We start from the raw sequence: 15,092 nt of genomic DNA, 5'->3' as shown, positions 1-15,092 counted from the left end.
TTAAAAAACCAAATGAGAGAGGCAGAGGAAAAAAGGGGAAGAGAAATGAAAGCAATGTAAGAGGAGAGGAAAATAGCTCTTAAAATAGAATTGGCTAAATGGAAGAGGGGGCTCAAAAGCTCACTTCAAAAAATGATTTCTTAAAAATTATAATTGTGCAAATAGAAGCTAATGACTTCGTGAGACATCAAGAAACAATAAAACAAAATCAAAAGAATGAAAAAAATAGAAGAAAATATAATATCTTATTGAAAGAACAACTGACCTGGAAAATAGATCTGAGAGACAACCTAAGAATTATTGGACCACCTGAAAGTCACAATAAAAAAGAAGCCTTGACATCATGTTACAAGACACTATTAAAGAAAACTCTGATATTCTTGAATAGAAATGGAAAGAATCCATCAATTACCTCCTTAAATAAATCCCTAAATGACAACTCTAGGAATATTATAGCCAAATTCAAGAGTTTTGAGGTCAAGGAGAAAATACTGCAAGCAACCAAAAAGAAACAATTCAAATATCATGAAACTATAGTCAGGATTACACAGAACTTAGTAGTTACTAAAATAAATTGAACAAGCCATTTGAACTCCCTAAGAAAAAATCCCTAGGGTCAGATGGATTCACAAGTGAATTCAATCAAATATTTAAATACCAATTAATCCCAATATTATACAAACTATTTGGCAAAATATGCAATGAAGTAGTCCTACCAAGTTCTTTTTATGATACAAATATGATCTGATACCTAAAGATCAAAAACAGAAAAAGAAAACCACAGACAAATTTCCTTAATAAATATCAATGCAAAAGTAAAATAAAATATTCGCAAAGAGGCTACAGGAACATATCACAAAGATCATTCACAATGGCCAGCAGGGATTTATACCAGGAATTCAAGGCTGGTTTAATATTAGGAAAACCATCAGCATAATCAACCATATTGATAACAAAACTAATATCTATCTAAAAACATCAGCAAGTATCATCTCAATGAGGATAAGTTAGAAGCCTTTCCAATAAGATTGGGGTTGAAGCAAGTATGCTCATTATCATCATTATTATTTAATATTATACTAGAAATGCTAGCTTTATCAATAAGAAGAAAAAGAAATTGAAGGAGTTAAAGTAGGCAATGAAGAAACTAAACTATCACTCTTTGCAGATGCTATGATGGTATACTCAGAATCCTAGAGAATCAACTAAAAAAAACTAGTTGAAGTAACTGATAACTTTAGCAAAGTTGCAGAATTCAAAATAAATCCACAATCAACATCAACAATTCTACATATTTCCACAAAGTTCCAACAGCTAGAAATAGTAAGATAAATCACACTTAAAATAATTCTAGACAATATAAAATACTTGGGAATCTATTTGACAAGATAAACACAGGAATTACATGAACAAAATTGCAAAACATTTTCACACAAATAAAGTCATCTAAACAATTAGAAAAACATTAATTGCTCATGGGTAGGCTGAGCTAACAATAAAAATGACAATTTCACCTAAATTAATTTACTTACTCTGTGCCATACCAATCAAACTACCAAAATATTATTCTACAGAACTAGGAAAAATAATAAAATTCATCTCAAAGAATAAAATATCAAGAACATCAAGGAAATTAATGAAAAAAATGTGAAGGAAGGTGGTTTAGCAGTACCAGTTCTCAAACTGTACTATAAAGCAGTAATCAAAACAATCTGCTACTGGCTAAGAAATAGAATGATGTATCATTGGAACAGATTAGGACTAAAACCACTTACCTATCACTTTCATCTTTAAATACATCTGTAATAATATGTTTTAATTGGGTCTTATACCATACTTTTAACGTATTTCTCCCTCACTGCTTCTTCATGTTTTATGAAGTGATACTGCTCATATTCTTCCAGCATCTTTTTTATGTACTTGTAGGCAAAAGATTCATCAACTATAATCAGCTTGGTAATTAGCCTTTTTATGAATTTAGCTCTGTTGTTGTATAATTATTTTCTAGACATGCCTGGCTCTTTAAATATCCATTTTGAGGTTTTATTGGCAAAGATACTGGAGTGATTTGTCATTTCTTTCTCCAGCTCATTTGAGAGATGAGGAAACTGAGGCAAACAGTTTTAAGTAATTTGACCAGGTTCATGCAACTGATAGCTACCTGAGGCTAGATTCAAAGTCAGGTCTTCCTGACTCCAGGCCCAGATGCTCTTTCTACTGTTCTTTGCTGTTCTAACACTATATTCTAAGATCTCTTTTAATTTTAACATTCTATAGTTGGAATTCTAAATCTAATCTAAACATGTGTTACTTTATGATTCTCATGTCTATGAAGCCTATATTCTATGTTTTTCATGTAGTAGATGTTTCTGATTCCCCTTTCTTCTAGCAATTAACCAAGAATCATGGGTACAGACAATAATAAGACTAGTGTCTCTGAATTCCTCCTTCTGGGACTTCCCATCAGACCACAGCAACAAGTGTTGTTCTACATCCTATTCTTGAGCATGTATCTCACCACAGTCCTGGGGAATCTGCTTATCATCTTTTTGATCAGACTGGACTCTCACCTTCATACCCCCATGTATTTCTTCCTCAGCCATTTGGCCTTCACTGATGTCTGTTTCTCATCAGTGACTACCCCAAAGATGCTGATGGACATGCAGACAGGGAGTCAGACAATTCCCTATGGTGGCTGCATCTCACAGATGTATTTCTTCATATTATTTACTGATCTCGACAGCTTCCTGCTCACTGCAATGGCCTATGACCGTTATATTGCCATTTGCCACCCTCTCCACTATACTACCATCATGAGCCAGAGTCTTTGCAGCCTGCTGGTAGTTGGGTCCTGGATCCTCTCCTGTGCTAGCTCCTTGACCCACACCCTTCTCTTGGCCCGACTGTCTTTCTGTGAAGAGCATACCATAGCTCACTACTTCTGTGACTTGGCTGCCTTGCTCAAGCTATCCTGCTCAGATACTTTCCTGAATGAGCTAGTGATATTCACTGTAGGGGTAGCAATCATTACACTGCCATTAATTTGTATCCTTGTCTCTTACATCCATATCATTGCTACTATCCTGAAGATCCCTTCTACCAAGGGGATATGCAAAGCCTTGTCCACCTGTGGCTCCCACCTGTCTGTGGTGTCTTTATATTATGGGACAATCATTGGCCAATATTTTTTCCCCTCCTCCAGTAACTCTAATTTTAAAGATATCATCTCTGCTATGATGTATACAGTAGTAACTCCTATGCTGAACCCCTTCATTTACAGTCTGAGGAACAGAGATATACATGGGGCCTTGAAGAAAGTCTTTCATAAGAGAATGTTCTTTTTTTCTTCACAGTCAGATCCATGATCTAATTTTACTTAGTTCATGAAATTAAATATTGTCTCCAGTCACTCTATAAGAAACTTATTTTTTCCACATTTCCCAATAAATTCTCTATAATCATCAGATGTTCACAAGAATTACCTAGAATGAGAAGGAATAGAGGTTTTTGAGCCCTTGAATGAGAGACAAATCACTTACATGTATAATCTTTGAAAGCATCAAAGTAAATTACATTGGTTTATTGTTCATAATGTACACTTCATGAACTGTATCGTATGTCTGCAAGGGAGACAATTTTTTTAGAGACAAGGAAATGTAATTGTTGAACAAATTACAAAATTTGTTCAAGATCAATTTCATTTAATTTAACAAATATTTTTAGCATCTATTATGTCCAAGGCACTATTAGATATTAGGGATACAAAGACAAAAATATAAAATGGTTCTTTGCATCAAGGATGTCATATTCTTCAAATAGCAAGTGCCAGTTCTCCTGAAACCAAGTCAAAACCTCTTCTCAAAAACCATCATTGATTTTCATGTAATATTATTCTAATACAGAAATAGTGCAACTCTTTACAAGAGAGAAGACAGTGTAGTAGAGTGGAGCACGTAATGCATCTGAAGACTGGCATTCATATCCCAACTCTACTAATTATTTTCTGTGTGATCTTGGGCAAATTATGTAATCTCACTAGACTTCAATTTTTTCACTTGTTAAAAACGAGGCAATTGGATTGGCTGCCCTATAAGGTCTCTTCTAGCTCTGATCCTGTAAGAATTTAAATTTAAGTTTTATGTGAAATATAAGAATTCTAAAGTAATATTGTCATTGATTAAAAAAATATTACAGCTTAAGTCAAAATGGCTTTTAGCAGCTTTATTTACAAAGAGGTGGAAAGAGTGAAATTGGAAAAATGTAGATAAAGAGACAGCAAGTACTGCCTAGCTACCAATAACCTACTGTTTAATCCTAATGTCACCAAATTGCAAATGCAAATCTGAAAGCGAATCTTTCCAGAATCCAAAATCCTAATTAGGAAGCTGAAAACAGAAGAACCAGGAAATGCTGAAGATTCTTCAAGAACCTTCAATGCACAAGAGGCTAAGACCACCAAGAATCTTACTAGAACTCACACTAAAGGGAGTGTCCCACCGAAGCACCAACAAGCAGAGAGGGCCTCCTCACCAAAGAACTAAGGAAAGAATCACTCCACTCACCATGGCAAGCCAACACAGGATCTATGGAAAGAGTCTCCTCCTCCAGGCTGGCTCACCAATGCAGAGAGAGTGACTGAATCCTTGAGCTGGCCTTTTAAAGCAGTTTTTTCGATGTCACTGCCTGTCACTTCCCCAATTTATGGGAATGATTCACAGTCTTTCAATTTGCCTAGCACTGCCTAAGGAATAAACAGTGCCATCTGGAGTTGCCACCCACTCTAATAAGTGATTGACAGCTCTCATACTTAGTGATTGGTAAGGTACTAGGTAGGGGTACTTAAGTTTTTGATTAACTTAAAAGTTGCTGATTGATAGACAAAGATAATTTGATTCACTCTTCACAATCCCATGATTCTATGAATAGTTGGATCTCTTTTACACTTTGGTTTGGTGTAGTCCAAAGGAGGTCTGCTTTCAAATTATGGAAGCACAAGGACAGTGAGAACAGCTGGAAGTACCAGAAATGATTTTTATTGTTTGTGAATACATTCAGATTTCAAGTAGCATGAGGAAGCTCTGGCAGTCATCCTATGCAATGGCAAACTTCAGGGGAAATCTTCAAGTATCAACATCTTTATCATGATAGCAGTTCAAAAGACTCTAATCAGGGTAATACTTTTTGTATACAACCTAGAGAGTCACATGGGTCTTTTATCAGGGCTTAGAGAATTCCCCTGTCCATCAAGGTTCAAGCCAGAAACAGCACCTGGCTCAAAAGGATGTTGGTAATTCCATATAGACTGAGGTTGGGGGGGGAGTATACAGATGATGATTTAGACAATTATTATGCACATAGCTGGGAAACCAGTAGAGTGACTCTTTGTTCACCCTGGGTTTATGTCTTAAAACTTCCACAACATTCCTGCCTCTCCAATGAGGGAGTTACTTACAAAGTCTGATATTAGAAAATTGAATTGGGAGTGGAGAATGTGGGATGGAAATTCTAAAAGATACTTCTATAACTAAGTCTCAGAAAAATTGTGAACTGATGGAAATCTTTCAATGGCACTACCTACCTGCTCTCTCCCTTGGTGGTGACCCTTGAGGGATTTTGGGAATTGAATCTGAAATCTATACTGATTTCCATCTGGGGACTCATTTTGGACCAGCTCAATTCCTTTTCTATTCAATTACAGGTCTAATCCAAATTCTGCCTTGTGAGAATTTTGTTCAATTATGGAAACTGTGAGAAAACTTTATTGTATTGTTTAAACTTAGCCTTACATGGCTGGGAAGGTGGGCAACCTGAACTTGGTCTTTGTCTTAGGACCTAGATAATTCTGACAAGAAACTTAGTCACCTCTGAAAAATGATGCAAGAAATTTTCTCACAACTACATAACTCAAGCAATCCATATGTCTTATATTAAAAACCAGCTCCTATATATAGATATGTGTATGCATAAATATATATGTGTGTGAATATAGATATATTTATATATAAATATGTATATACATATTTACACACACACACACACACACACATATATATATATATACCACTAGAGCTAAAAAAGAGGTTAATACCAAAAGAAATGGGAAAAGAAACAAAAGGGGGTAAATTTATATGTTACAAAGAAGCTCATAGCAGGAGGGTGGAGAACATCAATACACTGGAAGTGTAAAGAGGTTGGAGATGGGAAATACTTAACTCTTATGTGCATTGAAATTGACTCAAAGAGGGAAGAACAACCACATGCATTGAGGCAGAGAATTGATTTGCACCCTATAGGGAAGTAGAAGGGTAACAAATGGATTAGAGGGAAACAGTACAAGGGAGGGAGAAGGTGGGGGTAGTTTAAAAAGACTGTAAAGAAAATAAGAGGGTAATAAGAAGGGAGGGGGAAGGAAGGGAAGTAAAATAAGAGTGGGAATTGGGGGACTGATTAAAAACAAAATATTGGGGTAGAAGGAAATAGTGAAAGAAGAAAAGGCAGGACTAGGAGTAGAAATCAAAATGCTGGGAAATACACAGTTGGTAATCATAACTCTAATGTGAATGGAATGAACTCACCCATAAAATGCAAGCTAATAGCAGAGTGGTATAGAAACAAAGACCCTACCATATGCTGTCTACAATAAACACACAGGAGAAAGGTAGATATGCATAGGGTGAAAGTAAGAGGATTGAGCCAAATCTATTGGGCATCAACTGATAAAAAGAAGGCAGGAGTCACAATCATGACAAAGCCAAAGTAAAAATAGATCTAGTTAAAAGCAATAGGGAAGGTAATTACATCCTGATAAAAGGCAGTATAGACAATGAGGAAATAGCAGTACTTAACATGTATGCGCCAAATGGCATAGCATACAAATTTCTAAAGGAGAAACTAGTGGAACTCAAGGATGAAATAGATTGAAAAACTATATTAGTGGGAGACCTGAAACTTCCTCTATGAGAACTAGATAAATCAAACCAAAAAATAAATGAGAAAGACATAAGAGAAGTGAATGAAATCTTAGAAAATTAGAGTTACTAGATATGTGGAGAAAAATGAATAGGGACAAAAAGGAATACATGTTCTTCTCAGGAGAATATGGTACATTTACAAAGATTGACCATGTACTAGGTCATAAAAACATTGTAAACAAGGGCAAAAGAGCAGAAATAATAAATAGAACCTTCTCAGATCACAGTGCAATGAAAATAATAATTAGTAAGAGTACATAGAGAGGCAAATCCAAAATTAAGTGGAAATTAAACAATACAATTCTCTAGAATGTTAGTTAAAGAACAAATCATAGAAACAATAACTTCATTGAAAAAAATGACAATGATGAGACATCCTTTCAAAATCTATGGGATGCCACCAAAGCAGTACTCAGGGGGAAATTTATATCCTTGAGTTCATATATTAACAAATTAGAGAGGGCAGAGGGCAATGAACTGGGCATGCAAATTAAAAAACTAGAAAGTGAACAAATTAAAACCCCTCAGACAAAGTCTAAATTAGAGATCCTAAAAATCAAAGGAGAAATTAATAAAATTGAAAGTCTAAGAACTATTGATTTAGTAAATAAGTACTTTGGTACTTTGAAAAAACAAATAAAACAAAGTACTGGTCAATTTAATTAAGAAAAGGAAAGAAGAAAATCAAATTGACAGTATCCAAAATGATAAGGGAAACCTCACCTCTAATGAAGGGAAAATTAAGGCAATCATTGAAAACTATTATGCCCAATTATATGGCAACAAATATGGCGATCTAGGTGATATGGATGAATATTTACAAAAATATAAATTGCCTAGACTAACAGAGGAAGAAATAGACTACCTAAACAACCCCATATCAGAAAAAAGAAATTGAACAATCTATCAAGGAACTCCCTAAGAAAAAAATCCCCAGGGCCAAATGGATTCACAAATGAATTCTATCAAACATTCAAAGAACAAATAATTCCAGTATTATGCAAACTACTTGACAGAATAAGCAAAGAAGGAGTTCTACCAAATTCCTTTTATGACACAAATATGGTACTGATTTCAAAGCCAGGCAGGTCAAAAAGAGAAAGAAAACTATAGACCAATCTCCTTAATGAATATAGATTCAAGAATCTTAAATAGTGTTAAGATAGGATTTTGGATAAGGGAAAAACAAGAGGAAAAAGCATACAAAAATCTACTTCATTGTTTTGGAAGAGAAAGGAATAAGGGCTTAGGGATTTAGTTATGCTTATTCTTATTTAAAAAAAAAACAACTAGATAACTATGCGAACTAGGTTACTAAACTAAAAGAACTTAACAAAATCCCCAAACATCACAGCAGGGGTCGAAAGCTAGAGCCAGGATCTGTTATTGTTAGATGTTCAAGCAAGTCCTGATATCAAAGTGAGACTGAATTCTGCCAGCAGCTAGATACAGGAACCCTTCCTCAGTTCCATACAGGGAAATCCTCTTCAGACCTTCCTCTTGACTTCCTCAGGAGACCAGAAGAAAAGTCCTTTGGGGTAAGATGGAATCTTCCCAGATCCTGCTACTCAGGCTCCCATTTGACCCTTGGTCACATGCCACTGTCAATCATACCTAAGTTTGCATTTTTCAGTTTTTGCACAGTTTTGCAAATTGCAAACCTTCCCATCCTTTATCACAATAGCATACTAGCAAAAAGACTCCAGCAAGTGATCACGAGGGTTATTCACTATGACCAGGTAGGATTCATACCAGGAATGCAAGGATGGTTCAATATTAGGAAAACCATCCACATAATTGAACATATTAACAAGCAAATGGACAAAAATCACATGCTTATTTCAATATATGAAGAAAAAGCCTTTGACAAAATACAACACTCATTCATATTGAAAACACTAGAAAGCATAGGAATAGAAGGGCCTTTCCGAAAAAGAATAAACAGTATATATTTAAAACCATCAGCAAACATCATCTGCAATGGGGATAAACTGGAGGCATTCCCAATAAGATCAGGAGTGAAACAAGGATACCCATTATCTTTTATTACTTAACATTGTACTAGAAACACTAGCTGTAGTAATTAGAGAAGAAAAAGAAATTGAAGGTATTAAAATAGGCAATGAGGAGACCAAGCTATCATTCTTTGCAGATATTATGATGGTCTACTTAAAGAACCCCAGAGAATCAACCAAAAAGCTAGTAAAAATAATCAACAACTTTATCAAAGTTGCAGGATACAAAATAAACCCACATAAGTCATCAGCATTTCTACATACTTCCAACTCATTTCAGCAGCAAGGATTAGAAAGAGAAATTCCATTTAAAATCACCATAGACAATATAAAATAATTAGGAATCTATCTCCTGAGACAAACACAGGAACTATATGAACACAACTACAAAATGTTCTCCACACAATTAAAATTAGATCTAAACAATTGGAAAAAATGTCAATTGCTCATGGTAATGATGAGCTAACATTATAAAAATGACAATCCTACTCAAATAATTGACTTATTTAGTGCCATACCCATTGAACTACCAAAAATATTTTTTGCTAAGTTAGAAAAAAATCATTACAAAGTTCATTTGGAAGAACAAAAGATCAAGGATATCCAGGGAAATCATTAAAAAAAATGTGAAGGAAGGATGCCTGGAGGCCTTGCAGTCCCTGATCTCAAACTATACTATAAAGCAGTGGTCATCAAAACAATTTGGTACTAGCTAAGAGACAGAAAGGAGGATCAGTGGAATAGACTTGGGGCAAGCAACCTCAGCAAGACAGTCTATGATAAGCCCAAATATCCCAGCTTTGGGGACCAAAATACACTATTTGATAAATACCCTTGGGAAAATTGGAAGACAGTGAGTGAGAGATTAGGTTTGGATCAACATCTCTTACCCTACACCAAGATAAATTCAGAATTGGTGAATGACTTGAATATAAAGAAGGAAACTATAAACAAATTAGACAAACACAGAAGAGTATACATGTCAGATCTTTGGGAAAGGAAAGACTTTAAAACCAAGCAAGAGCTAGGAAAAAAATATAAAATCAATAATTTTGATTACATCAAATTAAAATTTGTACAAACAAAACCAATAAAGCAACAAATTGGGAAACAATCTTCATTACAAAAACCTCTGACAAAGTTCTAATTACTCAAATTTATAACGAGCTAAACCAGTTGTACAAAAAATCAAGCCATTCTCCAATTCATAAATGGGCAAGGGGCATGAATAGTCAGTTTTCAGTTAATGAAATCAAAACTATTAATAAGCACATGAAAACGTGTTATAAATCTCATAATCAGAGAGATGCAAATTAAAACAACTCTGATGTATCACCTCATACCCAGCAGATTGGCTAACATGACAACTATGGAAAGTAATGAATGCTGGAGGGGATGTGGCAAAGTTGGGACATTAATGTATTCCTGGTGGAGTTGTGAATTGATCCAACCATTCTGGAAGGCAATTTGGAACTTTGCTCAAAGGGCGCTAAAAGGCTGTCTGCCTTTTGATCCAGCCATATCACTGCTGGGTTTGCACCCCAGAAAGATAATAAGGAAAAAGACATGTACAAGAATATTCATAGCTGTTTTCTTTGTGGTGGCAAAAAATTGGAAAACGAGGGGATGCCCATCAATTGGGGAATGGCTGAACAAATTGTAGTATATGTTGGTGATGGAATACTATTGTGCTCAAAGGAATAATAAAGTGGAGGAATACCATGGGAATTGGAATGACCTCCAGGAATTGATGCAGAGTGAAAAGAGGAGAACCAGGAGAACATTGTACACGGAGACTGATATACTGTGGTAGAATCTAATATAACGGACTTCTCCATTAATGGCAATGCAGTGATCCTGAACAACTTGGAGGAATCTATGAGAAAAAAACACTATCCTCATTCAGAGAAAAAACTGTGGGAGTAGAAACACTGAAGAAAAACAATTGCTTGAATACATGGGTTGATGGGATATGACTGGGGATTTAAACTCTAAATGAACATCCTAATGCAACGCCAACAACATGGAAATAGGTTTTGATCAAGGACACATGTAATATCCAGTGAAATTGCATGTCTGCTGTGGGAAGGGTGGTGGGAGGGGAGGGAGTGAAATAATATGATTCTTGTAACCAAGGAATAATATTCTAAATTGACTAAATAAATTATTTTTTTTAAAAACTGACTTGGCCAAGATCACACAGAGAAATTAGAAAGAACAATTGAGATCCAATGTCTAAATTTTAAATATGAATATACAGAGCACATAGCAAATACATAGCAGAGGTAAGGTCTTTTGTTTCCAAAGTTTTCTACTGTTTGTAGTACATAAGATTTCTTTATTTAGGATAGCTTCCAGTCTCCTAGAATCCTGGTCATTTGCCTTTGAACCCATTCAAACTTGTCACTGTTCTTAAAATGAGGAATTATATATCCGTATTAATGAAGTAGCTAAGCTCTTGACCTCATTTATCCCTTTGTGTTGCTAGACTGAGATTTGGAAGTAATGTTAGAAATCAGTCCAATCCCTTCATTTTAGAGTAGTTTATTAAAGTACAAGGAAGTCCTTCCTTTGAGCTTGAACAGAGTTCACAGAAAAGTTCCTCTGGTATCCCAAACAATGGCTCACTCCAACCTTACCCATCAAAGATCAATGGGGAAAACAGATGCTTTGTCTAGAATTCCCTTGGGATCTAACTAGGGCTAGCTGGAGCAGAGGATGAAGAAATACTCTTTGTCCCTAATGAGGAGTTTTGAGAATTGTGCTCCAAGGAGATATTATAATCTAGGGAGGCATTTCTAGTTTGCTCTATCTACACTGTGACCCAGGGTATGCTACAAAGGAAGCCTCTGTGTCCACAGTGCAGACCTATAGCCATATCCTCTGTATGAGCACAAAAGATTTTCCAGGTCTTCATTGTGAACTTAAAATTATTCAGAGGAGAAACATGGAAGTAACTGAGGAAGCCCCTTCTGTCAGAGTTTATGCAGACCATCCAGGTAAGGGATGAAGGAGAGAAGAAAGAGAATAGAATTTTAATGACACACACAGATCTCTATCTCTCCTTCCATCTAGACAGTTAAGATCTGAGGGAGAGTGATGGGAAAAGGCTCATCTATATGCTGATATCCCTATCCTTCCTTCCCAATAATACATCCCTAGCTTAGTACCCTCTAGGGTCATTGTGAGAAATGTACCTTAGGCCATCCTGTCCAACCTCATGAGTGGTATCTCTGCCACAAAGACCACTAAAGAGATTAGAGACTAAGAACCCCAAGATCTTAGTGCCTTTGTCTTTTGTCCAGTTATGAGTTCCTGCTGGCTATTCTAATATCATTCCATTATTGCTTCTCCTCTTCAAAGGAGGTGAAGATCCTAAAGGTCTTTGACAATAGGCTTATAGTAGCCCTGGGCAAGGAGACAGAGTAAAGAACTCAGGGAAAGGCCAATAGAAAGGGGAAAAAAGATGAAGCTGGATCAAGAATAGAGGAACAATATAATATCAGAGGTAAGAAGAAACTTAGAACATACAATTTTGAAAAGAACTTTAAAGATCATCTAATCTAACTACATAGTTTAGCAATTTTTGCACTGAGGCAAGCTATAAATACTGGCCCAGTGTAAACAAAATGAAATATGCCAACAAATCAACTTTTATATTTAATTGTATTTTATTAATTTAATTTATGTTTTACCAAATCAAAACAAAGTTTGGAGAGAAATTCAGTTAGGAGAAGAAAAGAGCCCAGGATATTGCATAAATGAGGATTTATAAATACCAAAGTAAAGGGGAAAGCACGAGGCCAGGATAGGGAGGAGCTTACCTGGAGTGTGACAAAAGTAGGAAGGAAGGCTACATGTGATAACCTATGATTTTAATTAATTATTCTTGCTAATTAAGTGCTAATTTTGCTAAGGGGCTGACATTTCACATATTGTCACCATTCTCAAAAATTCAATATTCCAAGCTTTGTCACCTTATCCTAGGTAAAGCCCTATTCCACATCTCCTCATCTTAGAAGAAGAAACTGAGCCCAAATGGAAGAAAACAAATTTCTGAGTGTGTATGTGTATATATATAAATATATATATATACATACATACATACATACATATACATAATACATATAAGTAGCTAGAGGGAGGAGGAAGAAGAAGAAGAAGAAGGAGGAGGAGGAGGAGGAAGAGGAGGATGAGAGGAGGAGGGGGAGGGGAGAGAAGGAGTAGAGAGAGAGAAAGAGAGAGAGAGGGAGGGAAGGAAGGAAAGAAGGAGAAGAAGGGAGGGAGAAAAAGAAAGAAGAGAGGCCTCATGTTCTCAAAGGACAGGCCCATTGACACCATCATTAGAAGGACCAAGAGCACTAAAACAGGGAGAAGAGTTAAGAGGTCAGAAAATGCTTCATTAGCCCTCAACAAGATCATACATCCCATAATTCAGGATGAAAGGAACTGGGCCTTGAAAAAAATATCAGAGAAATAACTTTCAGAGCTCAGATCACTCATTATAAGATGTGGGCATCTAGGTGATACAGTGGACAGTGTGTTGGACCTGGAGTCAGGAAGGTCTTAATTCAAGCATGATCTCAGACAATTATTAGTTGTGTGGCCTTGATCAAGTCACTTAACTGCTATCTGCCTCAATTTCTGCCTAAGTAAAATGGATGCAATATTACTTGCCTCCAAGGTTTGTTGTGAGGATCAAATAAAATAATATTTGTGAAGTGCTTTGAAAACCTTAAATGATTTATAAATGCTAGCTATGTTCTGTATTATCTAATACAAATAATAAAGAGTTAGACTGGTATATCATCTACCTGCCAATCTATTTATCTATCTTATATTTAGATCAGCGTTTTTTAACCTGGAGCAAAGGATAGACTTCAGGACATCTGTGAACTTGGATGGGGGAAATTTTACATCTTTATTTTCAGTATTCTCTATTTGAAGTTTAGCACTTCCTTCAATTATGTAAGTAAGAAAATATTCTAAGAAGTGTCCAATTGTTTCACCCAGATATCAAAAGGTTGATGATATAAAAAAAGCAAAAACTTGTAATCTAGATAATTGCTAGATAGATAGTCATCCAGGATGTGATGGGGCCAGATTTTATAGGCTTGTGACAGCTGATTATTAAATTTTCAGTGTGAGCATTTACACCTCAGAAATGCTACAAAAATGTGGCTTGTTTGTAGTTTTGTTGATTATCTAGATTCAAGAATGTGATGGAGAAAAAGTTAATAATGCAAACTAAACTTACAAATATGTCTTTTATACATTTTCCTCAAAGAACTGAACATTGACTGTAACATTGCTGGATATAGACTTCCCGTGATATTTGCTATCATACCCCTAAAATATGTGTGAAAGGGAAAAGAATCATAGCCTTATAAATCTGGAAGAGACTTTTCCCATTTCCTCATTCTACTAATGAATAAGTTCAGACACAGAGATATCCAAGGTATCTTAATAAGAACTGACTCTTAGAGTCACCACCAGTTAGTAAGAGAATTAGGACTCAAACTCAGATCTGTCTCCACACTCTTAGTCTAATGGCCTTTCCACTCTGCCATTCTGTGTCCCTTCAGGATATGTAAGTATATACTTCTTTCAATACTTATAGTAATGCATGGATCTATGATTTCCTCACTGCAAGTACTCCCTTGATATTGATTATAACTGTTTCCTTTAGTAGAAAGACTTCATGAGCTACTATAGACAAAAGACCCTTCATCCTTTGACCAACCTAGTGGTGATAATAATCTAGTTCCCCTCATAGTGAGGCTTGCCCTTAGACAACCGACAGGATCCATTGACAAGATTATACTCAAAGCTTCACCAATTTGACCAAGTCCCCTCAGATTTTGTGCCATTCTGGTTACAGTCTTTTAGCACATAGGTCACGATGAAAAATCAGAGGACAACTTTACTCCAGTTGTAGAATAAATACTAATAGCTTCTGAAAACCTCATTTTGGAAACAGAGTATTCAGAGAATATTGACTAAAATAAAATTTATAGATCATATAACACCTTATTTATTTTACAGATTATGAAACTGAGGTTAAAAAAAGTTTAAATGACTTATCTAAAATTACTGAACTAATGTA

General features: G+C 35.6%; 1 protein-coding gene across 1 annotated transcript in view; it reads left to right on the top strand.

Annotated features, from left to right (window-relative positions):
- The window catches only part of LOC100017167 (olfactory receptor 1J4), a 51,849-nt gene extending 39,434 nt beyond the window's left edge, over nt 1-12,415 (top strand). Inside the window, exons 2-4 of the mRNA XM_016429255.2 lie at nt 2,416-3,317; nt 8,530-8,561; nt 12,292-12,415. Coding sequence (XP_016284741.2) covers nt 2,416-3,317; nt 8,530-8,561; nt 12,292-12,415 — 1,058 coding nt within the window. The remainder of the gene's footprint in view (nt 1-2,415; nt 3,318-8,529; nt 8,562-12,291) is intronic.
- The last annotated feature ends 2,677 nt before the right edge of the window (nt 12,416-15,092 follow it).

Source organism: Monodelphis domestica, chromosome 1 (assembly GCF_027887165.1).
Source record: "Monodelphis domestica isolate mMonDom1 chromosome 1, mMonDom1.pri, whole genome shotgun sequence".
Lineage (NCBI taxonomy): Eukaryota > Metazoa > Chordata > Mammalia > Didelphimorphia > Didelphidae > Monodelphis > Monodelphis domestica.
The sequence above is the reverse complement of the archived record's forward strand: the minus strand, read 5'-3'. Positions and strand labels throughout refer to the sequence as shown.